We start from the raw sequence: 25,677 nt of genomic DNA, 5'->3' as shown, positions 1-25,677 counted from the left end.
CAGGGGTGCTATTTCTTTTTCTCGTATATGTAAATTTTATTGTACAACCTTAAAATTCCCATACAATAATTTACACTAATAACATCTCTCTACTGTTTCATGGTAACAATGAAGAGGATATAACATATTTTTCAACACACTGGACATCAGAAATGACTAAATATTTTAGTAACAAGGCCTATACATCAGTACTACAAAATCACAGTTACTAGGCTTCAAAGTAGGTAACTTTTGATGGTAAAACCATGTTAACTTCATACACATAAAAATAAGCAGTGCATTGTTCTTGTTTAGCCAACTGTCCAAAACTGCATATAATAATATGCTATGAACAGATTGCTATGGCACAATTTTTCCATTTAAAAGTTATAGGATAGAGCTGTAGGTGTGTACCACTGGTGTGTACTTGAACAGAATACTGGTGTTAAAAGAGAGCTGGTAGGCTGAGACATGGTAAAAAAAAAAGTAAACAAAATAATGAAGGGGCTATCCAAATGGGACAGATGTCAGTAGATGTGATACACACGTACAGACAAATAGATGATTACAATTTCAGAAAAAAAAAAACTGGATGATTTATTCAAGAGAAAGAGCTTCACAAACTGGGCAAGGCAATAACATGTTGGTCCACTTCTACCTCTAATGCAAGCAGTTATTCAGCTTGGCACTGATTGATGGATTTGTTGGATGTCCTCCCAGGAGTATTGTGCCAAATCCTTTCCAATTGGTGCATTAAATCATCAAAATTCTTAGCTGATTGGAGGGCCCTGCCCATAACCCTCCAAATGTTCTCGATTGGCGAGCGATCTGGCCAAGGTAGGTTCATATGGCAAGCACGAAGACAAGTAATAGAAACTCTCACCATGGGTGGGTGGGCATTGCCTTGCTCAAATGTAAGCCCAGGATGGCTCACCATGAAGGAAAACAAAAGAGGTTGTAGAGTATCACTGATATGTAACATTGTGCTGCAAGGGTGCCAGGGATGGCAACCAAAGGGGTCCTGCTATGATCTACTAATTTCTTTCCCATTCAGATAATTCCTCCATAGTGTGTTCTTTTCTTCTCTTAGAGTGTGCAAAGAGCATACAGTGAGATATTTATTTTTGATAAGAGCATCACAACAGGTCTCCCTGTATTCCGGACCATGTACCAGCCCTCTATCTCTTGTTTTTAGTACCCCAGATGATCACTATTGGCTGCCGGGCTATATGGCAGGCAACACTCAGGTTGCTATCCTACCGCTGTCCCAGACACATCTTCATTGCTCGTCAGGATTCAATTCAAAGTGGACTCATCGCTGAAGGCAATTCTACTCCAGTCAATGAGATTACAGGCTGAAGAGGTGTCTGGAGATATCCCACACAACAGTGGAATACCAACCTGACTGTCACCTACCTTATGGTCTGGCAAATGAGAGTGCTGGTCAGAGGTGAAGCTCTTTCTGTTGAATTAATCATCCAATTTTTCTGAAATTGCAATCATTTGCTTGTCTGTCCACATACATAACATCTACCAATTTCCATCCCATTCAGAAAATTCCTTCATGGTGCATTATTATTTATTTATTTATTGTCACCAAAAACTTGCACCATAGGTATTGCAGAAATGAAAAGTGCTACTGATGTGTGACTTTCACAGGATAGATTGGTGGTCAGGGGCTCATACTGTGAGCTAATAAACAGGTTGTAATAATACTCAGAAAGTGTATTTTTTTACAAACATTCACTTTTAAAAAAATGGAACAATGCCTATTGACACTAACAAACTAAAAGTGAAGTAAATCAGAATGTCTGTGGTGTTTGCTGCAGGATTCTACTGTGAATCATCCATGACATATTGTACTTTAAAAAGGTCCCACACCAACACTTATGTAATACCTGTTGTGGAACACATTATAGAGGAGCACAAGTAATTACACTAGTTATGTGGACTCTCGCCAGTAACTAGATAACTGACCATAACAGGTTGTGTTCAAAATTACCACCGGCAGCAGCAATACACTCTTCCTCTCTGGTATGGAAAGACTGCTGCACACATGCTAGCATATTAGCAGAGATGTCCAAGCAGGTTGCAGTAATACGCCATTACATATCACTCGGTGTAGTTGGTATGACGTTGTAGAGAGCGTCTTTCAGCTTTCCCTACAGAAAAAAGTCTACAGGCATCAAATCCAGGGAATGACCAGCTAAGACACACGTCTTCTGCATACAATCCAATGATTTGAAAACAATTCGTGAAGACACACTGTAGTACTTTGTACACGATGAACTGGATAGCCATCATGTTGGTACCACATGTTCCCCCTAGTCTGCAGAAGAATGTCTTATAACTTCCGTGGAAGATGGTCTATTAGGAGAATGCAATACTTGTGCATGTTTAGTGTTCTGCCTATGAAAAACAGGTTCATTCTCCCATGCAACATGTTTACACTCCATGGATGCTGCTATTCTGCTTGATTAAGCCAACAGGAATTGTCAACAGCCCAACAGTGAGTTTTTTGTTCATTTATCTAACCATGATTGGTAAATTTAGCTTCATCACTAAATGAGATATGTGACACATCTGGAGCATCCTGTCTTAATGTGTTTGTACAGAAGTTAACACAATTCTCATAATCACGTCCCTGCAGATCTTCATGGAGAGAGATGTGATAAGGATAGAACGTATGTCAATGAACAATGCATTGAATACTTCCCTGACTCATGCCACTTCTTCATGTGATTGAGTGGGAGCAGATCAGCTGCAAAAGCAGCAAGAACATTAATTTCCCCATCTTCTGCCTTCACTTGTATCCTTCTGTTACATTGTCTAGATGCTGCACTACCACTTTCACATAACTGTTTGAAGAAACTGATAAATAATTGTTGAGATGGATGACATCAATTAGGATATCTTGCTGCATACACTGTATGAGAATGAACTGCAGTCTTCCTACAGTCTCCATACTCAATGAGCATGTCCACTTTTTCTGCATTAGTAAATCCTGTTGTTCACTTGCAACCTACTGCTTGGATTATCACACACTAACTGAATAGTAAGTCGCAATGCACTCAAGGAACACACAACCACACGGTAAGCAAACATAACATCATCATACATAGCAACTACACAGGTTGAATGGCACAATAAAGTGTCAGCATGGAAACTGCTTAAAATATGGTATCTTGTAAATGACTTGCATTAGAATCCTGCAACAAACACCACTAATATTCTAATTTACCCCTCTTTCAGTTTGTTAATGTCAATAGGCATTGTTCCATTTAAAAATGTGTATCTTTGCACAAAAACACACTTGTTAAGTATTATTATATTTATTGGCTAACAATATGAGCTCCTGAGTATCAAATAATTCTTTGAAATCTGCACTTCAATAGAACTTACCATTTCCACAATATTTGCAGTGCAAGCTTTAGGTGATCCACCCTGTATACAGGCTATCCCAGGAGGAATGGCCAATATTCAGAAATATGACAGGAGCAATCACTTAAAGTAAAGAAGTTTTGTAAACAAGGCCTCTAAAATGCATATGTTTAGATCTATGAGCACTGCTTCATCTTAGATACTGTGAACAAATACTTTCTACTGCAAGCTCTTTGTTCTCCAAATTTTTGAGAGGTGACAGTATAGACAGAGCTATGATGACTCGTTCTTCTTTGCTACTGTGAAACACATCTCTTCTACTGAACAAGTGCTCACAGCCCTTAAGGTATGCATTTTGGAGCCAGTGTTTATTAGACAGTTTTTCTTGTTTTGAGCCACAGTACTAAACTCTTTGTAAGACATCAGGGTGACACACTCAAATGTTGTAAACCCCAACACAAAAACAAGTTTACTATAGACAAAGAACAAAATTAAAAGTAACAGATGGCAGTCCATATACCAGTGCCTCAATGTGTTATTGCTGTAACTGTCTAGGCAACACCTGGATAGGATCACAGCACCAGGCTGCCAGTGCGCTGTATGTCAAATAGTCCACCAACAACAGCTGTGCAGACTGGCCAAGAGAGGCCGCCTGTGGTGTATCACAAGACCAATGCACACAGCACGAAATCCACTGCACCACCTCCCCATTATACACACATAAAAAAAATAATTCTGCCTCAACCCAGTTCCCAGAACACCTGAAGATACACGTTGACTGTGGATATTGCGTCACAGAACAGTCCCTTTGACTGTTCAGAGATGTCACTAAACCATGCATGAGCATCACCTATTAGACAGAGGGGGTCTGACAGCCAATCAGTTCCAGTCATTCCACCAGGAAGCAGGTACATGGCTTGTGTTGTCTGTAGTTCAACCATGCCTAGATGGTCAATACCATGGTGCGATCATGTCTGCATTGTTACTTTGTGCCAGGAAGGGCTCACAACAGGGGAAGTGTCCAGGTGTCTTGGAGTGAACCGAAGTGATGTTGTCCTATGGAGGAGATACAGAGAGACAGCAACTGTCAAAGACATGCATCGCTCAGGCCACCCAAGGGCTACTTCTGCAGTGTATGACTGCTATCTACAGATTATGGCTCAGAGGAACCATGACAGCAATGCCACCATGTTGAATATTGTTTTTTGTGCAGCCACAGGACGTCATGCTATGACTCAACTGTGAGCAATAGGCTGCATGATGCGCAACTTCACTCCTGATGTCCATGGTGAGGTCCATCTTTGCAACCACGACACCATGCAGCACGTTACAGATGGGCCCAGCAACATGCCGAATGGACCGCTCAGGATTGGCATCACGTTTTCTTCACCGATGAGTGTCACATATGCCATCAACCAGACAATCGTCGGAGACATGTTTTGAGGCAACCCAGTCAAGCTGAATGCCTTAGACACACTGTCCAGCGAGTGCAGAAAGGTGGAGGTTCCCTGCTGTTTTGGGGTGGCATTATTTGTGGCCGACATATTCTGCTGGTGGTCATGGAAGGTGCCGTAATGGCTGTGTGATATATGAATGCCATCCTCTGACCGATAGTGCAAACCATATCGGCAGCATATTGGTGAGGCATTCGTCTTCATGGACAATGTTTCGCACCCCAATCATGCACATCTTATGAATGACTTCCTTCAGGGTAACAATATCGCTCAACTAGAGTGGCCAGCATGTTCTCCAGACATTAACCCTATCGAACATGCCTGGGATGGATTGAAAAGGGCTGTTTATGGATGACGTGACCCACCGACCACTCTGAGGGCTCTACACCACATTGCCGTTGAGGAGATGAACAACCTTGACCAACAGTGCCTTGATGAACTTGTGGATAGTATGTCACAACAAATACAGGTATGCATCAATGCAAGAGGATGTTCAACTGGATATTAGAGGTACCGATGTGTACAGCAATCTTTACCACCACCTCTGAAGGTCACACTGTATGGAGGTACAAAGTGAAATGCATGGTTTTTGTGAGCAATAAAAAGGGCAGAAATGATTTTTATGTTGATCTATATTCAAATTTTCTGTACAGGTTTCAGAACTCTCAGAACCGAGGTGATGCAAAACTTTTTTTGATGTGTGTATAAAGATGTCATAGCTGGTACTCCTTCTCAGATTGTGTTCTACTGCTTATTGTATTGTTTCTATGTTTGTTGTTTACTTGAATGTGGATAAATAAATAAACTTTTGTTCTTAATGGCCACCCTATTGGCTGCATCTAGCATTACAACACAACTGGTGACGAGCATGGTGTTAACTTCTGTACGCTGAGACTATTTGGTTGTTTTGTCAGTTCTCTTTTCCATCGAAGCAGAGCTCAAATATGTTCTTGAGCGGTTGCTACCAAAAATTTGTAGGCAACCTTGACTGTGCAGGCTACTACCCTGTCAGCATACCTGTCAGCTTCTCCCCCTTATGAAGATGTGGCTGAAGATGAGACGCCTATAAGAAGCCACTGCTGTGGCAACTTCCTTCAAAAGGATTGCTTGATAGCTGCCCTTTTCCGTGCCCTTCAATGAGTGTAAAGCAGTGTCAGTTTCCATTGTGTTCATATTTATTGTATGCCACATTACCAAAACAATCAGTATATGTGACAGTGTCATTTCCAACTATTAGGCTCTGATCTTCAATTGTTCTTTGGTTTTATGGACTTGCTGCTAGTGGTTAACAAATGTTTTCTTAACTGCTATCTAAAATTTATTCCAGCATCTTAGCTTTTCCTCATCCTCAAACCAGTCTTTGAATCCAGTGTCCAACTAAAAGCAGAAACTGACAAATCACATAATGTTGTCCCAGTTTTTCTATCAAGTGTCACCTCTAATTACTTTAGCCATTTCACTAATCCCTGGCCAGCATTTCCTGAAAATACTGCTGAATACCTGTTGTGTCTCCGATCCACCAATGCTTATGTGTCCACAGATACCTTGATGATACAGACTGTAGGAGAAATGTACTGTTTGTACTGAGGGTCCTGCTCATGAGGGGATTGGTTCTGCATAGCCTTATTGGAACCATCAGGACTGTCAGTGTCCCAGATGCCCTGTGCCTCACTCACACTATGTCATATAGAATACAGAATCAAGTATGAGTTTTGATCAACAGTGAGGACTAACACTTCATTCTGACTGGTGTGCAAGTACTCACAAACTCACAAACTTAGACAGACTTGGATCTCTGGCGCTGGTTACTGAATGTTTAGTGAGTTACAACAAGCAGCTTATCCCCATTTTTTACAGATCCCACTGTGTATAAATCTGCGGTTTGTTCCTTGATTTTTCTGGTAGTGCATGATGCTGGTACCAACAGTTTGTTCAGTTTTGATGCTTTCAATGCTTTTGGCTTTTCCATTGCAGACATGGTGCACCTCATTTCCAACCAGGTCCCTTACTAGTAATTAGAGTTGTATGTTTTGAGTTCTTGTCTTTTTTCTTTGGATGGGTTGGGCAGTGCCACTAATTTTATGACCCACATTTTCTTGAAACCTATGGTGTGGCCGAATTTTTCCATGCACATCCTTTTCCAATGGCCTTGCATGATCAAGTGAAATGAGAATTGAGCAGATGGACACTGCTGAGGGTCATACAACCCGATATGTCCAATGGGTGGTCTAGCCCCCTCTTCTGATTGTTAAAAAACCAAGTGATCAGGTTTGCCTTTGTGATGACTTTGGAGTTTCTGTTAATGCTTAGTCTATCACTGACTTTTATTAAGGCATCCATTGTATATTTAGGGTTTCAGGTTTCTCAGAATGGTGTAAAGACTTTACATTATCATGTCACTGCTATCACAACCCTGCCTCACCATTCCAATGAGAAAGAACTCAGAATGTTTAGGGAAAATGGCTTATGTTCAGAAATTCTTTCCGGGTATGGCCGCATTGGCTCATCCTCTCCACAAATTGCTCCACAAGGATGTTCTCTTTTGGTGGATGCAGGCCTGCAAGTGTGCATTCACACTTTAGAAATCTAAATTACATTCTGCTCCTTGTTTGCATAGCTTCCATCCTAGCAACCACCTGGCATCGCTACGAGGATGGTTTCGAATGTCCAATACCTTATGCATCAGAAACACTCAACTCTGCTCAGCAGTGCTATTACCATGTTGAGAAGGGGGGGCTTGCCATCATCTACAGCCTCAAAAAGTTTCATGTATTCTTTTATAGGTCTCAGTTCCACTTCATTATGCACTTGGTTCGAATGTGTAATCCTTCTGCTACAGTGTCTGATAAAGCAGCACATTACCTTCAGCATTGGGCCTTTTTTCTGCCGTGATACAAAAATGAAATACATTTTTGCCCTAAAGCAAGTTGTGCCAATGCTGATGCACTTTCCCAACTTCCAATGGGGCTGGATCCTACTTTTGATCAGGATGAGCTCTCTGATCCATATCATACACTTACAGACAAGGAGAGAATTACAACATGTATGAATAGTGTTCTAAAGGAATAGGTACTCACACTGTCCAGTTGAGGGTGTGTTGCAGTCAGAATCGAGAATACCCAAAAAGGGGTCAGAAATGAAACTGAGCAGAGAAAAATTTAAAGACAATACAGGTCCCAGACAGCTGGGTGTGTACCATATTCCTTGTGAATGTGACATATCTTACACAGGCCAGGTTACTAGAACAGTCAAGGAGAGATGCAAATCAGTTGTCACAGAAATGGAATACAATGAGTATTGTGGTGCAAATGCCAAGTTTCTATAACAGTGTAATTATGGAGTTTATCAAAGGAAAGGTGTTGGAAAATCTGACAGAGACAGTAGTTTCAAAATAAGAAACCCTTGGGGTCCAGCACTCAAAGCATTAAGATCTTGCTAGCCATCACATCCAGCACAGGGGAAATGCTGAGAGACTGCATGTTTCATGGAATATCCTTGTGGGCTCAGAAAAATAACAGAGCATCAAAGGACATTGAAAGCATTATGAGTTGAACTCAGCTGTAAATAGTAACGCAAGAACTACAGTAGTTCAGTCTGGTTGGTGTCCAGGCAGTGAGTACACACATACCACAACTCACAGCACTTGAAGAAACAACTTTGTTGTTCATTAAAACACTGTGCATAAAAAGAAGACTCAGATGAAAATCTGGAAGCACTTAATTAGTTGTTTAACAGATTCTCAGGTATTGCTCATCAGTCTAGCATGCTAACCAGGTTGGTTTAATACAAGAAAGAGAGAGAGAGAGAGAGAGAGAGAAGACAGAATGAACAACAGCATGTTTCATCATGGGATTTTTTTAGTAAGGGTGAGAGTGTTATAGGTGCAACAGTGATGAAGTCTTCTGTTGTGGTGACTTCCATCAAAACAAGTGCTTGACAGCTAGCCTTTGTCATGCTCTTCACTGAGAGTAAAACACTGTCAGCTTCCATCATTTTAAGATTTACTGTATGACACATCACCAAAACATTCAGTACATATGACAGTGTAATTTCCCTCTGCTCTTCAGTTGTTCTTCTGTTTTGTGGATTTGCTGCTAGTAGTTGCCAAATGTTTTCTTAATTGCTACTTAAAATTTGTTCCCGTGTCTCAGCTTTCCCCCATTCTCAAACCACTCCTTGAATTTAGTGTCCATGTCATGCCCTAATCCCTTTAGCAATTTCATTAGTTCCTGGTCAGTATTTCCTGAAAATACTGCTGAATGCCTGTTGTGTCTCTGACTCACCAATGCTTATGTGTCCATAGGTATCTTGATAATATAGACTGTAGGAGAAATTTACTATTTGTACTGAGATTCCTGTTTGTGAAGAGATTGTTTCTGCATAGCCTTGTTGGAGTCATGGTGATGTCAATGCCTGAGATACCCAATGCCTCCATCAAACTGCAGTATATCATGTGCAATCCAGAATCAAGTATCAATTATGACAGCATGGTCACCAATGAGAACTAACGCTTCACACTGACTGGTGTATTGAGTACACATGGAGCTGAATTGCCTCTGCAGGGAATGCTCCTATTTATACATACATACAAGTATAGGCTGGGGCAAACAAAAGGGGCTCAGACAAGCGGATATGATTGGACATGGATGTATGCATAAAACAGAGGAGTAAAAGACCTACATTTACTTCCAACAAGATGGAACAACTGCACACGCCCATACAGGAGCCAAAACCTTAGAATACATTTACATGATTTTCACACCTGTCAGAGATGTTAGCGGAAGCCAATCTGTTGCAGACCTAGGTGGCCACCCACGTCACCTGATCTGTCAGTGTGCGATTACTTTGTGTGGGGAGCCCTCAAGTCTAAGGTGTGTCACAGCAACTCTATTAGTCTTCAAGAACTGCAGCAGAGCATTTTGGATGAGACTGCAGCAATTCCATCAGTCCAGCTTCATTCCACCTTCAGCAACTTTTTGAGCAGGACCCAACATCTCCTGTATTGCCTTTCCTCCGCTGTGTTTCTTGGTGCCCTGAGACATTGTTTTCTGGGCCACTTGTATTTGCCCCACCCTGTACAATGTTCTGTCAAATTCCAGCATTCCATAAATAATAAATAACCTTCCAGAAATGATAAATGTTGAATGATGAACAATTGCAGGAGGCAGAACTCAAGCTCACTTGTCACAAACTAGTGACTATGATTGCCACCTTACAGTGGAAGACAGACAACATGTGGTGATATGTAAGCCATACCATGGATAATGTGGCCATGTGACAAGATGTACATCAGTCACATCCATGTGTAAATACCCCTCTTCCTTGAGTAAATTTTATGAACATGGTATACCATGTATTGGTTGATTCAGTAAGGAAATTGGTATGGTATTGAACACTGCATTACATGGTGCTCAATGCTGGGTTCACCACTAAAAGCTTCTATACACAGCTGGCAACTAATAATTCTTGTAACTGAAATAACAAGCTTTCACATACCATCTATGATACCTATGTAGCAAAGAGGACAAAGTTTTCTCACAAGCCATGATTGCACTCATGTTTGAAATTCACAAATACGCAAAACCAATAGATTGCAGTGCAATTTAATTAACAGTGGCACTCAGTTTAGTTTGATAACAGATACAGTGTTTGTAAGTGACTAAAAAGCCACATGAATTATTAGAGGATATTATTGAAAAATTAATTAATGAAATTTATAACTCGCAAATTTGCTCATAACAAAAAGTTCTTAAGAATTTCAAGCTCATAAGGAAGCTTCAGAAATAGAGTATGTGGATGCAGTTCATTTCTTGCCAAATTCCTACTGAGTTATTGAAATAAGTAATATTTAAATTGTATCACAATTTAAAATTTCAAAACACACCTGATTTGAAATATCTCTAACACCAGAATTCTGTTTGGGTTTTTTCGCTGTCAGCATAATACACAACACTGGGAAAGTAACATTCCCTGGAAAACTATCTTTAAAGTACATGTGTGTTGAGAAAATTACCTGAACTATTAAATGCAAATAACTAGTATGTTCAAACTACCCGTACTATAAATGCAGAAACTAAAAAATTTTAATAGGTGTGCCAGTCAAATGGGCCAATTTGGCAACCCTGGAGATTGTATGTTATGTTAGGAATCAAAAAATGTGAGTGGAATCATCTGTAAAACAAGCATTGGCCATTAACCTGGATATCAATGTTCAGTTGAGATGGTGCAGTGAAGGACTGCAGTTGCAATTTGACATATCAGATCACAATATTTGGTGAATAGTAGACAAGGAATGGCAATACCACACATACAAAATTCAAATAGTGCAAAAACTGAACACAGCAACATTGCAAAGAGATGACACTTTTTCTGGGAACTGTTGGAACACATGAACAACAATCCAAGCCTGTGTGACACTCTGATCATGAGCAATGAGGCCAATTTTTATGTGTCAGGATTTGTTAATAAGCAAAACTTTATATACTGGTCACTTGAAAATACTGCAATGCTACATAAAATGCCACTTCACAGTTGGAGAGTGGTAGTGTGGTGTGGTTTATCATAGTTCGGAATAATAAAAAAAATGCCGTGTGGCTAGGGCCTCCCGTCGGGTAGACCGTTCACCTGGTGCAAGTCTTTTGAGTTGATGCCACTTTGGCAACTTGCGTATCAATATGGGGATGAAATTATAATGATAGGGACAACACAATACCCAGTCCCTGAGTGGCGAAAATCTCCGACCCAGCCAGGAATCGAACCCGGGCCATTAGATATGACATTCCGTCGTGCTGACTACTCAGCCACCAAGGTTTGAAATCATAGGGACTTATTGTTTTGAAGACATTCATGACAAAGCTCTTATTGGAAATACAGAGTGTTATGTTCACATCTATCTATCTATCCCTTGTGCCTTTTACCGTGGTTACGCAAGGTCGGCATGGTTAATCAGATTTGGCAAGGTTAGTTTATGGGAGGTGGCCAGATGCCCTTCCTGCTGCCACCCTGTACCCCCCCCCCCCCCCCCAACATGTGCCCCAACTGTCTGCGACTAGTGTAATCTATGAAATAGTGCGAATGTGTTCAGATGTGTGCGAGCAGTGTAACTGAGGTGGGACGTAGGGACCAGCATGGTATTCACCTAGTGGGATGTAGAAAACCACCTAAAAACCACATCCAGGCTGGCCAGCACACTGGGCGGATTCGATCTGGGGACAGCACACCTACCTGAGTCCAGAAGCAGCAAATTAGCAGTCTTGGCTAATCTGCCAGGTGTTATGTTCACATGTTGAACCATTTTCTAGTCCAACAGTTTGATGATTTTCGTCACACTTCAAGGCATTCCATTATTTCTCTATAGAACACGTTTACTGGTCATCTCCTCTTCAAGAACAGGAACATTCCCTGGTCACCAAGATCCGCTGACTTTTCAGCATGTGATATCTTCCTTTGGGGTCATTTAAAATATCAAATCTTCTGGTGTGGCCCACCATACACCATCCATGAACTGACGGTTATCCAATTTAATCTAATTTTGGTGCTAGTGCTGCAAAATATGATGTCTAACTTCCATAAAATATGTAAAATGTGTATGAAGGAAAATGGTGGCCATCTACATGATATCATTTTCAAGAGATAGTATTTTAAATTGCAAGCATTGTAAATTCATGCTATATTTCTTTTATATCACTGTGAACAAATCTGTATCACAGGTGGAGATTTCAAAACTGCCAATTTCACTACCACACCTGTTACAGTATTTTGATAAATAATGGCCACCACATAAATACAGAATTTGTTGACGAAATTTGCTGATACCCTGATCCACTTCATTGCAAATATTGTTCTCTGTCTATTGTCTGCTTAAAGGGCAACATATAATCACTCCTGTGGTACCACAAGTAAGCCAGCTATTTTGGGCATTGAAGCATGAAAAATAGAATTGGTATTCTGTTGTGATGCTGAGTAAATATATATTTTGATGTGCTCTTTTGTGTCAAGTACTATGCAATTATGACAGCCATTGTGAAATAATCTGTTACCTTGAACTGGGGTTGCTCTACCAGTGAATAAATGGAAGTGATTACATCACTGAATAACACAGTGATAGGTTTTATTTGAAATTCCACAAGAACCTTTTATAAAAAATAATTGCACAATATGGAATTGGATCCTGGAGTAATCAACAAAGTACTTTAATTGCCTACAAGCTCAATGAGACAGAAATCACCAGCATTATATTTTGAAAATGCATGGCTTTCCTCTGAGATTTGGAGATTGTTGCACTAATATCATTTCTTGTGTAATAGCCATCATAGATCTGAGATGAAAACTGTGAGTCACATTTCAATTGGTGCCATACCATAGCATTCTAATGCACAGTAAATAATAGATTCTGTTCTGTTGCAGAAGAATTTTAAAAGATCTTTTGTGTAAACCAAAGCCATGATGGATGCTGCCATCACTTTTGATAACTTTGAAAGCAGGTTAACATGGCAACTGTGAAAACTTGTTAACATATATGGAACCTGAACACTGGACATCTGTTTATTCATGACACCAAATAAGTAAGTTCCTAAAGTTCATTTACATTTCAGTGACATATAGCTTACTATGAAAGTGAGCAGAATATTGCTAATGACTACATACATTTACATTGTAAGTTTTTTTGCTAACAGTGTTGTGCAAATATTTCAACATGATGTATCTAGCAGTGTCAGTAGATGACATTAAACAGGAACAAGAGGAGGAGAATGAGGTATGAATAGTTGAACCATCTGTAGACACAGTACCACTAAATCAGTCAGGTCTAGAATAAACGGGGCTAGATCAGGTTGGTCTAGTACAAAATGCAAGCATGACTTCAGTACACTTTCAAAATATACTGCAATAAATGTTCAAAGGCATACAAAAATTTCTGAAACATGTTCAGATTTTCAAAGAATTTACCCGCATGGATACCAAAATTTTGAAAGAACTTAGGGAAATAGATACCAAAAGTTCAGAACTAAATTAGAGGATTTAAAAAGAACTGAGGATAACAGAAACCAAGATTTCATAAAAAAAAAGAATATTTTAACAACAAAACTTGAAATAGTTACTGAACTGAATACTGCGATTGTTGAGGTCAGAAATGAACTAGGTGTCAAAGAAATGGCTATAAGTGAAAAGAAAAAAACAGAAAAGTTGAGCTAAAAAATAGGTAAGATAGATGAAAGGGTAACCAATACAGAATCCAGATTGGGAAGAATAAAACTGAAACTGGATTAAGTAGAGTCAGGGCTTGGACATGAAATTTCTATTGTACAAATTATGTAGAAGGATGAACATGAAGCTGTCAATTGCCAAAAGATTGTTCATGTTAATACTTTAAATGAAAATAATGAAACAATCAAGTAAGTAACTGATAGTAACATGTATATTTTGCACACAAATTTTGTTCATGTTCAAATCAGATCGAGCAATTGCAAGAAGGGGCTCATTCAAAAAGTTTCTTTAATACTAAGTTTAATAATAAGTGGACCGCAAAAGGTTTTCCTGGAGATAAAAAATTATTTATGCAATAGTGCAAACATGCTCATGTACCTAGAAACAAATATTCATTTGAAATTTAAAAGTATTGCATCAAGAAAAGTGTGTCAACACTGCAATAACTACATCTATTACTTTATTACTCTACTACACACCAATAATCAGAAAGCAAAAGCAGATCAAGTATAAGTATTATCGAAAACCAGTCTCATGTTAAATAAAATCTGAAATAGAAGCTATTCGAAACTGACACAAATTTCCATTTTCAAGGCTAGTAAAATTGTTAAGACATTACAGGAACTCAGTTCATTTGAAAATTTCACATACTCCATGGTAGAAGACCTTTTTCCATTTCAGGTTATAAGATGGTGAATGACTGATGCAGAAACGCTTAAATGTCCACATCTTATATTACCAGTTTTAAAAATATATAGGATTTTACTCTTCATAATCTCCTGTAACTGAAGAATTATCAATAACTTCCAAACAACATCAATATATTGTGTAGGGTTTCAGTGGTAGAACTACAAATATTTATAGATGCTGCACAAAATACAACCTCATATCTCACAACAGAAACAGTATGCAATGCCAGAAACTTTTTGTGATAGTCTCTTGTGCACATTTCTTTCAGTATTCAGTTTATTCACCATTGACCACTTACAGCGGAATAGGTCTGAACATTAAATATACAATTAACAATAACTTTACAGTAAAGTTTTTACAATTTAATTCCTTTTCTTTTAGGAATATTCTTATATTCTAATGTCAATGATTATTTCAGAATATTCTGTTATCTTATAAAATGGGTGTTTGAGCAACCAGTCATAAACCTTACGTTTGGAAATATTACTGGGCAGTGACCGAGCAGATGCTGGAAGTTTATTGAAGAGTTTTAAACTCATTATTTTGTGTGAGTTTGCAGTCTTTGTGAGTCTGTGTCTTGGTATGTCAAAGTCCAGTTTGCCTCTGATGTTGTGGGGATGTATGTTCTCTCTGGTCTCGAACTCATTTAAGTTGCTTTTGACATAAAGCAGTGCTGTGTAGATGTATAGATTCACAACAGTTAATATCATGTGCTTGATAAAGAGGGGATGGCAGTGTTCCTTGGGCTTAGCTTTGCTCATTATTCTGATTACTTTTTTTTGAATTTTCAGCATTTCACTGACAAAGCAAGAATGTCCCCATAACAATATGCCGTAGGAAATGTGTGACTGAAAGAGGCCAAAATATACCACCTTTAGATACTCATCAGTGACTACATCTGTCAGTCTCCAGATGAGATAACACATTCTTGCTATTCTCTTGCAGATATGGCTAATGTGTTCCTCCCAGTTTAATTTTGAATCAATGTGGAATCCTATCAATTTTACTGATTTGCTTTCAACAGCTGTAGTTAAACCCAGAATTAGTTCTTGTGTTTTATCAGGATTACACAGGAGTTCATTAGAAGAAAACCAATCCATTACTAGTTCTAGTTTTTCCTGTGTTGCCTGATGCAGTTCTGTTGTTTCATGGTGTGTATTGAGCAATGTTGTATCATCTGCATAACACACAATTGAATTTGCTCCTACATGGTAAGGTAAGTCATAATTGCAATGATGAACAGAAAAGGACCTAGGACCGAGCCCTGAGGTACTCCAGTCTGAACTTCCTTCAGTGAGGAGCATCTATTTTTAATTGATACAAACTGTCTCCTGTTACTTAAGTATGATTCGATTACATCCAAAGATGGTTTGTGTATGCCATAAAATTCCAGTTTTGCAAGTAGGGTGTTAGATGGTATGCAGTCGAAGGCTTTGCTAAGATCACAGAGTACGACTGATACTAGATCCTTATTTTCGAATGCAGTTAACACCTGGTTAACAGCTTCAGTGACAGCAGTAGTGGTATTTTTACCATGTTGGTATGCAAACTGTCTGTTGGAGAGGAGATCATGCTTATAAAAATAGTTATTAGTTGACTGTACATTACATATTCAAAAACTTTAGAGAAAATTGGGACAATAGAAACTGGTCGATAGTTTTGGGGCAGATGCTTATCTCCCTTTTAAAGGACTGGTATCACTTTACCAGTTTTGAGTGCATCTGGGAAAACTCCAGATTCTAAACACATATTAAAAATGAAAGAAAGAGGTTGACAGATAAGGTGTATTATTCTTTTCATTACATAGTTAGAAAACCAATAACAGTCCCTACTTTTGGAGTTGGTGAAACTTGCCACAGCTTTTACAATATTCTCTGGGGTGACAACATTCCAGAGGAAAGTATACATCCTATGGGGCACAGCACCAAGATGATCTAGTGCACAAGTGCCATTTTGCTTGATTTTGTTTTTCAGCTTCATAGAATGCTAAAATCAGTCAATAAATTTAATCATTGAACAGGGGACAACATATGTTTTTATGTCTCTATCTTCATGTCACAACACTTTCCCTTAATGAAACTGACTTCTAGGCAGTAACAGTTCTCTAACAAAGATGAATACTTTGCCTGCAAATCTTACCTCGAATGCAACAACAAAAGTCATGCGTGCAGCAAAGACATGCCAGTAAACTGGCGAGTACTCATATTGATGTGGATGGCCAGGGGGATTTCTAAAACCCTGGTAATAGCACACTTCAGGATAATAATCTCCAGGACTTGTATCTGGCCCCATACCTGCTCCATAGTCAGATGTATTGAATGCTGAAATATTAAAATAGTGCACATAATTACATGATATGCTAGATATGGAAGTACAAAAACAATATCAAGTTACTACATACTACAACAATAGCTTGTACTCTACCTGAAAGGCTGAAATCAACATAACCTTTTAGGGAACCATCTGGTGAATATGCATATTTGTACACCAGTCGAGGAATAAAGTCTGATGTGTATGCTATAACAAAGCCCTGGGAAATACAAAAAAATAGCAGTTAGATATACTTCTAATTGAGGTATTTCAGTTCACTTCACGTTTTATTTATAACAGTACTATTGGTCACACAGAAATTAAAACTTACATTTGCTTTTCTTTGTTGTTATAATGTTAATTTAAAAAACAGGTTTCATAATGCAAGTTACAAAAGTAAACAAGTCCAGCAATAGGAGCCATAGAAGATTACAACATTGATGACCAAAAGCAAGTAACATCAAGAACACTTGTTGGAGTCACCTAAAATAAATTTTCCTTTTTCAGGACATGGAATAGATCTGGCAGGCGATCAAGTGATTCATTGTTTGTACTTCTCCACAACTGGTAGTGATGACTGGAAATCCCTATTTTTGGGGATAACATCTGGTTCTTGTGATTCCACAGCATAAGTGATTGAGAGTAAACCAAATAGTCCACTTATTTTGGTGGCTAGCAGGGGGATTTTCAGATGGTTGAGGCCAATGAACGTTGCTTCCAGTTTGTTCTTCCACATTTTCATTCTTATTTTGGATGGAATCATTTGCAAGAAGATGCTGCTTTTCATAAAGTCTTGACTTCAATCTCTGGATGGTTTGAACTTAATCATATAATGGGTGGCTAGGCTTAGTGAGCAGGTTTTGGTAAGTTATGCAGGAAATAAATATCCAGTAACAAGCCTGTACATCTTATTTGGTGCCTTGTCAACTTCTTTGGTATGGCCAGATTTGTAGCACACAGGGCAAGCATATATTACCAAAGAGATTGGTAATGACATTGTTCTTAAAGCTCTTGGGCAAGAGTCTTATGCGTTTGTTGCTAGTTTATCTTCCTAAGTCACTTCTGGCTTCCACATTCAGACTCAAGTTATGGCAATGCTAGTTGCACCTCAGGGTGCAACCAAATGGGACATACAAAATTTTGGATATAATAGAGCATCCAATTCTACTCCTTACCATAAGATACTGAGTTTATGATGTGTCTGTCTGTCTTTAAGGTGGAAAGCACAAGGTGATGCTTTATCTGGTTACAGTGAGGTTGATTATTATAGTAGTTGATACTTCACCTTTTTCAAAGTATCTTTCAAGTGAACTTAACTTGAGTTGTCACATTTGTAAGGAAAACTCCTGGTGTAGACTAGAACTGACAATGATCATCACAGATGTTAACAAGAGCAAGGGACAATACACATCTTCATAACAACCACCTTCCCCCCCCCCCCCCCCCCCCCCGCCCCCCTTTTTTTCAGTGTTGTCCCTGAAAGTTCACATAGAACCTTAAGTAATTTTTCAATGACTATGGTGAAACCATAGTTCTCGGTATGCCCATAGACCTCTTTTGCCTATAAACTGTGACTGACAGTTTATTTATTTATTTTTTACTTTGGCAGTGTCAGTGTTGTCCCTGAAAGTCCACATAGAACATTAAGTAATTTTTCAATGACTATGGTGAAACCATAGTTTTTGGTAAGCCCTCTCTTTTACCTATAAACTGTGACTGACAGTATCATAAGCAGCTGTCACATCAATAAAGCTGCACCTGTAATATTGTATGCTTTGAATGCATCTTCTATATACTGGATTAGATTAAGAACCTGCGATCTATAATTCTTTCCAGGTCTGAAACTTGATTGTTAATGATTAATTCTGGTTCCATCAGGTCCTGTTAGTTAGTTACATGTTCCATAGATTATTGGAATGATTCTTTTATCGAAATGATGTGTAATGATTCAGTTTACAGGATATGTCCATCCCTCAATCTCATTGGAATCTTCAACTTGTAAACTTACTTGGAACTGTTTCATAAACGTCTTGATAATACTGTTCAGTGGATTCCCCCTCCCCCTCACCTCCACATTCCATCCAATTATGAATTATCTATGGGTGCAACTAAAGTTCATAACAGGAATATATTTTACATGGATTCCAGGAAGCATACATTCCTGGATGGTCTCAAGAATGCAATGAGCTACATGCTAAATATCAAGAATCTTGCAAATACACGAAAGTTGATGACTTCTTGAGAGCTCTCAATGAGAACAGAAAAAAAGGCATGAAACAATGGCAGGGCTCAACTTTACACATTCTAGTTAGAAAGCATGGAACCTTATGAGAAAACCTGGTACAGATCCAAGGCTATCAAGCACAGTCCCATAGGAGAATACCAGTTCTACTGCAGCCAGACTAATAAGATTTTGAGAACTAAAATAGACAAGGCACACACACAAACTGTGAAAAGTGAATTGTACATAAAGAAGCCCCATCTAAAACTATATCCAGACTATTCATCTGATCTCTGGACTGAGGAACGTGACATAGTCTTGAACACACAAATACATCTGCTGGCTTTGTTGGCACATATCCACAGCTTCCTAAGGCCATCAGATTTAAAACAAAATTGTGGTTCACTGAATTTTTCAGTGAGATTCTGAGAACTGGGAACACCAAAGCTTTTCAAGCAGGCTAAAATAAAATGTGACATATAAGCTAGTAGAAAGGCTTTTTCTACATAACATTCAAGCTGTCATTGATCAATTCAGTCCTGTTGAACAAGGTGGCTTTAGGAAATGGAGCTGCTACAACCAGGCCTTAACACTGATAACTCTTGTGAAAGTGAGGTTTCATTGGGGTCTTAAATCAGCTGCAGTTTCTGTGGATCTTATGGCAGCTTATGACACTGTGTGGAGGGAGGGATTGATGTCAAAGTTTATTGAAATCATCCCAAGTCAAAAGCTGGCATTTCTAGTAAACAATATACTCCCTGACAGGCACTTTAAGATCCTGAATAGACGAGCCAGCAGATGGAAGACTCTAAACAATGGCTTACCTCAGTGATCAGCTTTGGCCCCCATTCAATTTAACATGTATATCCATGACGTGCAAGGCACAGACTCCACGAATATCCAGTATGTAGGCAACCTAGCATTAGTCTTCCAGAGTAAAGATATTATGGACATGAGAGATCCAACAAAATTGAGTGATTACTTAATAAATGGAAACCCAAATAAAACTGAGGTTACTGCGGTCTTTCTAAATAAACAATGACATCCCAAGGAATTCTTGACATTTTCCCAGAATACTAAATATTCTATAAGGTTTCAGGATTTCAGCCAGATCATGTTGACTTCTTGCCACAATGTTTTGGCTGGCAACCATCCAGCCATCTTCAGGTGAGTGTCCACCACTGGAGACTGCTAGTTCACACTCTCGGCTTTATAGTGAAAACTGATGCAGAGATACATACTCATTGGTGTCTGCCACACAGGAGCATCCTTATCAAAATCAGTGCCCTCTGAAAATATTGTTCCATCTGTGGCACACACGCACCTGCATAAAGGTGAAACAGCATGTCCACCGTCTGTTGGAATGCATGCTCGTGTTGCTAAAAACAAATGCCGGCCGAAGTGGCCGTGCGGTTAAAGGCGCTGCAGTCTGGAACCGCAAGACCGCTACGGTCGCAGGTTCGAATCCTGCCTCGGGCATGGATGTTTGTGATGTCCTTAGGTTAGTTAGGTTTAACTAGTTCTAAGTTCTAGGGGACTAATGACCTGAGCAGTTGAGTCCCATAGTGCTCAGAGCCATTTTTTTAAAAAACAAATGTCAGGTGTGGCCACACATATCATTATGAATAAAATGTTTTTCCCTCAGAACAAATTAAAAATATAACCGGGTCCCAAGCCTTGTCCAGTTAAAACACCAAGCAACGTCTTTTGCTTGATTTTTCTAAAAAGGGTACCTTTTGAAGTGGGATATTCTGCCCTGAACAAATGCTTGTTCAGGAAAACATAATAGAACAATGATGGAATTCGACTATTCATGCACATAAACTTTGTTGTTTTTAAACAAGTTTCTGACCATATATACCAAGAATCATTGTGGAATACTGTTTGCTTATGTGAACTTCCTGAACATCTCACTGATGTTTTCAGAAACAGGAATCTAGACTCCGGTTGCTGTGTAAAAATAGAAGGTGTGAACACCTCATCTTTTAGAATTCTGAGAAGTGTCAGACAAGGATGCATTTTGTCACTATTCCTTCTCATATTAGTTATACATTTTATAGTCAGAAAAAAATATGGCCAGCTCCAAAATAAGCATGCTTTTGAATGAGCATCAAGTTTTATGGGTCTTGGTTTTGCTCACGACATTTTTCTTCCAGCTGAAACACCATACAGTTTACAGTTAGTGACTACCGAGCTGGATGAAATTACTAGTTCTGTAGGTTATAAGAAAACACAATGTGCACAATAAGTGGAAAAGTAGCTACTCAAATTATAGTGCAATGGAAAGAATCACAAGAGGTTGACAAATTTCTATATCTTGGCTCCGTTATCTGTAATAATGGGACATACATGTTGACATCAGCAGCATGTCTGCAAAAACTTCTGGAGTCTTCACACAAATGCAATCCACATAACACCTGGAAATGAACTTTTGCAGAGGCTTTTCAATGCATGGATATAAAGTGAGAGGAAACAAAATACTTGGTAGCTGATCAGAGTAGCTGATAAAGTTCTCAGAAGGAAACTTGTTGCCTGATATGGTACTAAGTATTGGAAGAACTGAGTCTAAGTAAGTCACATTTCAGAAGTATCAGAAGCTTAATTTTAAAGACAGTGGGCTTAAGGATTTAAAAAGCCTATTCAACTATCATAAACATTCAAGACCATTTGAATTATTTTGTTTATTTCTCTCATTCTCTATTTAGTTATTGTCTTAAAAATGGTTCAAATGGCTCTGAGCACTATGGGACTTAACATCTATGGTCATCAGTCCCCTAGAACTTGGAACTACTTAAACCTAACTAACCTAAGGACATCACACAACACCCAGTAGTTATTGTCTTCAAAAGCCTTAAATACAACAACAGGTTATGTGCCTTCATTTTTAATGAGCACTACTTTGGTGCATAAACAAGCGAAGACAAGTGAGAAAAATATAAAAGAGGACAGGATTGGGATTTTGTCAGAACAATAAGAAGAAAGGAAAAGAAGGATTACAATGAGCAAACAGTAATATGCAGATGAACTTACAGAAATTTAAGAGAGGACAGAAGCATAGCAATGTCACATTACAGAGGCACCAACTAATGAAGAAGAAGAGATAACAGGCAAGTGTCAGCTTTAGTGTGGAGGTAAACATCTCGATACTCAAAAGATTGTATAAAATATTGCTTACATTTTGTAAGTAAGATGTTTCTCATTACATAAAAATGGCTTTGTTTAGACAATGAATAATAATTGTAGTGGGGAACATTCTAAACAAACTTCATGATTTGTGTAACCTGTGCTATGTTTCAAACAAATTAACTGACAGAAAGTTCCATTTTTTAAGAAAGTATTTATCTTCAAAACAATGCTCCCCCTCATACTTTTCAACTTTAAAGTAAAATTGATAGGACGACCTTCTTTCTGGGATTTCAAATTTATGAGTTGTAACTTATGCAAACATCCTTGTTAATTTCAAACAAATGAGAAAAAGGAAAGACTGAAAATGCTCCAATGTATAAAATGCTTCCGCAAAACCCATGACCCCATGGAGCAATGTGTATTTTAAAACTGAAAAGAAAGAAAGAAAGAAAGAAAGTAGCATCCTATGACTATAATATCAATGAGTCACTGTTGGAATCAGAAAACTCATACAAATATCTAACACTTTCTAGGGTTGTAGGGACATGAAATGGAATGATCATATACATTTAGTCATATGTGAAGAAGATGGTAACTTTGGTTTGTTGGTAGAATTCTGGAGAAGTGCAACCAGTCTACAAAAGAGATTGCTTACAAATTATTCATGCAACTGGTTCTAGAATACTGCTCAAGTGTGTGGGACCGATACCAGATAGCACTAACAGGGGGTATTGAACATATACAGAGAAGGGCAGCACAAATAGTCACAGGTCTGTTTAATCTGTGGAAGAGTGTCACAGAGATACTGAAGGAACTGAGCTGAAAGACTCTTGAAGATAAATGTAAACTGTCCCAAGAAAGTCTGTTAACAAAGTTTCAAGAACCAGAGTTAAAGGATTATTCTAAAAAATATACTACAACCCTCTACATGTTGCTCACATAGGGATTGTTGTATAAGAGTAGAATAATTACTACATGCACAGAGGCATTCAAACAATCATTCTTCCATGCTCCACATGTGAATGGCACTGAAAGAGACGCTATAAATTAGTACAATGAGGTGAACCCTCTGCCATGCACCTCACAATGGTTTGCAAAGTGCAACTTTAAATGTGGATGATATTGAATGATTCACGTTTGTCTAACTGGCCTAAACCTTGGTTCACTATAGGGGCACCATTTGTAACATATGTCATTTGTGATAGGGAGATCTCAGTAGCTCATCATTGAATGACCATTGTCTGGTTTCTGGCTGTAATTTAGTTTTATACCAGGTTTTTGTAATGATGTATGCAATACAGCATCAACTTCATATTTATTGTCACTCAAAATAATATAAAGATCAGATTGTCCGTAACGTTTCGTACAGAACATTGATCACAGCTACACACTTCCACTGGACTACACAGTATTTTCACAGTGGCAATATTTCTAGAGTGCACTTTCACAAATAGGTCCCGAGTTTATCAACACACACAAAGTACAGTGAATATATGATTTTGTCAAAGTGAATTAATCCTGCAGACTCAAAGTACTTTTACAAAAGATATTACTCATAACATAACTTACTTCACGATGTTAATGAACTGAATGATTCCCAATGACTGTACTACAGAGAAGTTGATCAACAGATTAGGAGGCATGGAGGGCTGAATCTACTCTCTCACAATTATTTATTTATTTATTTATCCATCTTGAAGCATTTACATGCAATCGATGTCATCATGAGTAATGTACAATTTACATATTAAGAAATATAACTATTGTGAGGTATCACACAAAGCTAAAGTATACATTTTAAAAGAACGTACATAATAAAGGAATACATTTGACGCATAAAGATATCCAACATAACTAAAGTGTGCATTTTAAAGAATGTTCATAATAAAAGAATACATTTCATACATAAGGATTTTTCCACATGTTTAACAGTTAAATGTGGAAATACAGAGACAAAAAAAGCTTAGGAAGAGGTAAAAACAGAGTTGCAAGTTGTTTCATAAGTCAGGTCTATTTTTGAAGAGTTTTCAAATTCTTTAACACTAAAAAGCTTTGTCTTTCAGCCATTTTTTAGTCTTACATTTAAATATATCAAGAGAGACACAATGTGCCTGCACAGGTAATGTGTTGAAAAGCCTTATTCCCATGTATTCATAACTGTCTTGTGTTTTCGTGAGTTGAGTTGTTGATATGTCTATCTTAAATGTTAGACGAGTGTTATGATTATGAACAGACTGCCTAAGGTTGTAACTGTTAAACTTTTCTTTTATGCACAAAAGCCAGCTTATATACAAAGAGAAGGGACTGTCATTATCTGTAATTCTTTGAAGTATGACCTACATGATATGTTATTTTTGGTAATCCCAGAGATGCTCCTGATGACTTTCTTCTGCCAAATAAAAATTTTCCTGGACCATGGAGAATTACCCCATAGAAGACTACCATAGCTAATATGGCAATGAAAGAATGCATAATAGGAATTAATCAGCAGGCTTTCAGAAACACAGGTACATAATTTTTTCAGTAGATAGATAAGTCGCGAAAGCTTTCAAGATATGTTGTCTATGTGACTCTGCCAGCTTAATTTTGTATCTAAGTATATGCCAAGAAGTTTGGTAGAAGTGTACTCAATATCAGCATTGGATAAGCTGAAGGATATATTTACAGTCTTTCCACAGTTAATAGCTAACTCATTGGCTTCGAACCACATATTGGATAATCTGAGAAAATCAGTTTATTTATGTCCTTCCCTGAATTGATGAAAGTTGTATCATCTGTGTAAAGCACAGATTTGCATGGCATATTGCTGGGCACGTCATTTATAAATATTATAAACAGTAATGGCCCAAGCACTGATCCTTGGGGAACACCTCTAGTGACATTCAGTAACTGTGACTTTTGACCGATGTAGCTTACAGTTGGCTTTCTGTTACTGAGATATGATTTAATGAGGGAGTGTTCCAGATCCCTAATGTCATAACACCATAGTTTTTCCAGCAGTATTGTGTGGTTTACAGAATGAAATGCTTTGCTTAAGTCCACTAGTGTGGCTTCAGCAGATAATTTGGATTCAAAAGAAGATTGCACAACAGAAACAACATTTTCAACATCATTAATTGTTGATAACTGGGCCCTAAAACCATATTGAGACTTAGTCAGTATACAGGGTGTTACAAAAAGGTACGGCAAAACTTTCAGGAAACATTCCTTTCACACAAATAAAGAAAAGATGTTATGTGGACATGTGTCTGGAAACGCTTAAATTCCATGTTAGAGCTCATTTTAGTTTCGTCAGTATGTACTGTACTTCCT

General features: G+C 38.3%; 1 protein-coding gene across 1 annotated transcript in view; it reads right to left on the bottom strand.

Annotated features, from left to right (window-relative positions):
* The window catches only part of LOC126418712 (anoctamin-4-like), a 404,589-nt gene that overhangs the window by 24,914 nt on the left and 353,998 nt on the right, over window positions 1–25,677 (bottom strand). The window contains exons 17-18 of the mRNA XM_050085615.1: window positions 17,133–17,238; window positions 16,848–17,029 (exon numbers count right to left, since the gene is read on the bottom strand). Coding sequence (XP_049941572.1) covers window positions 16,848–17,029; window positions 17,133–17,238 — 288 coding nt within the window. The remainder of the gene's footprint in view (window positions 1–16,847; window positions 17,030–17,132; window positions 17,239–25,677) is intronic.

Source organism: Schistocerca serialis, chromosome 9, assembly GCF_023864345.2.
Source record: "Schistocerca serialis cubense isolate TAMUIC-IGC-003099 chromosome 9, iqSchSeri2.2, whole genome shotgun sequence".
NCBI classification, from domain to species: Eukaryota; Metazoa; Arthropoda; class Insecta; order Orthoptera; family Acrididae; genus Schistocerca; species Schistocerca serialis.
This window is presented reverse-complemented; position numbering and strand designations above follow the sequence as displayed.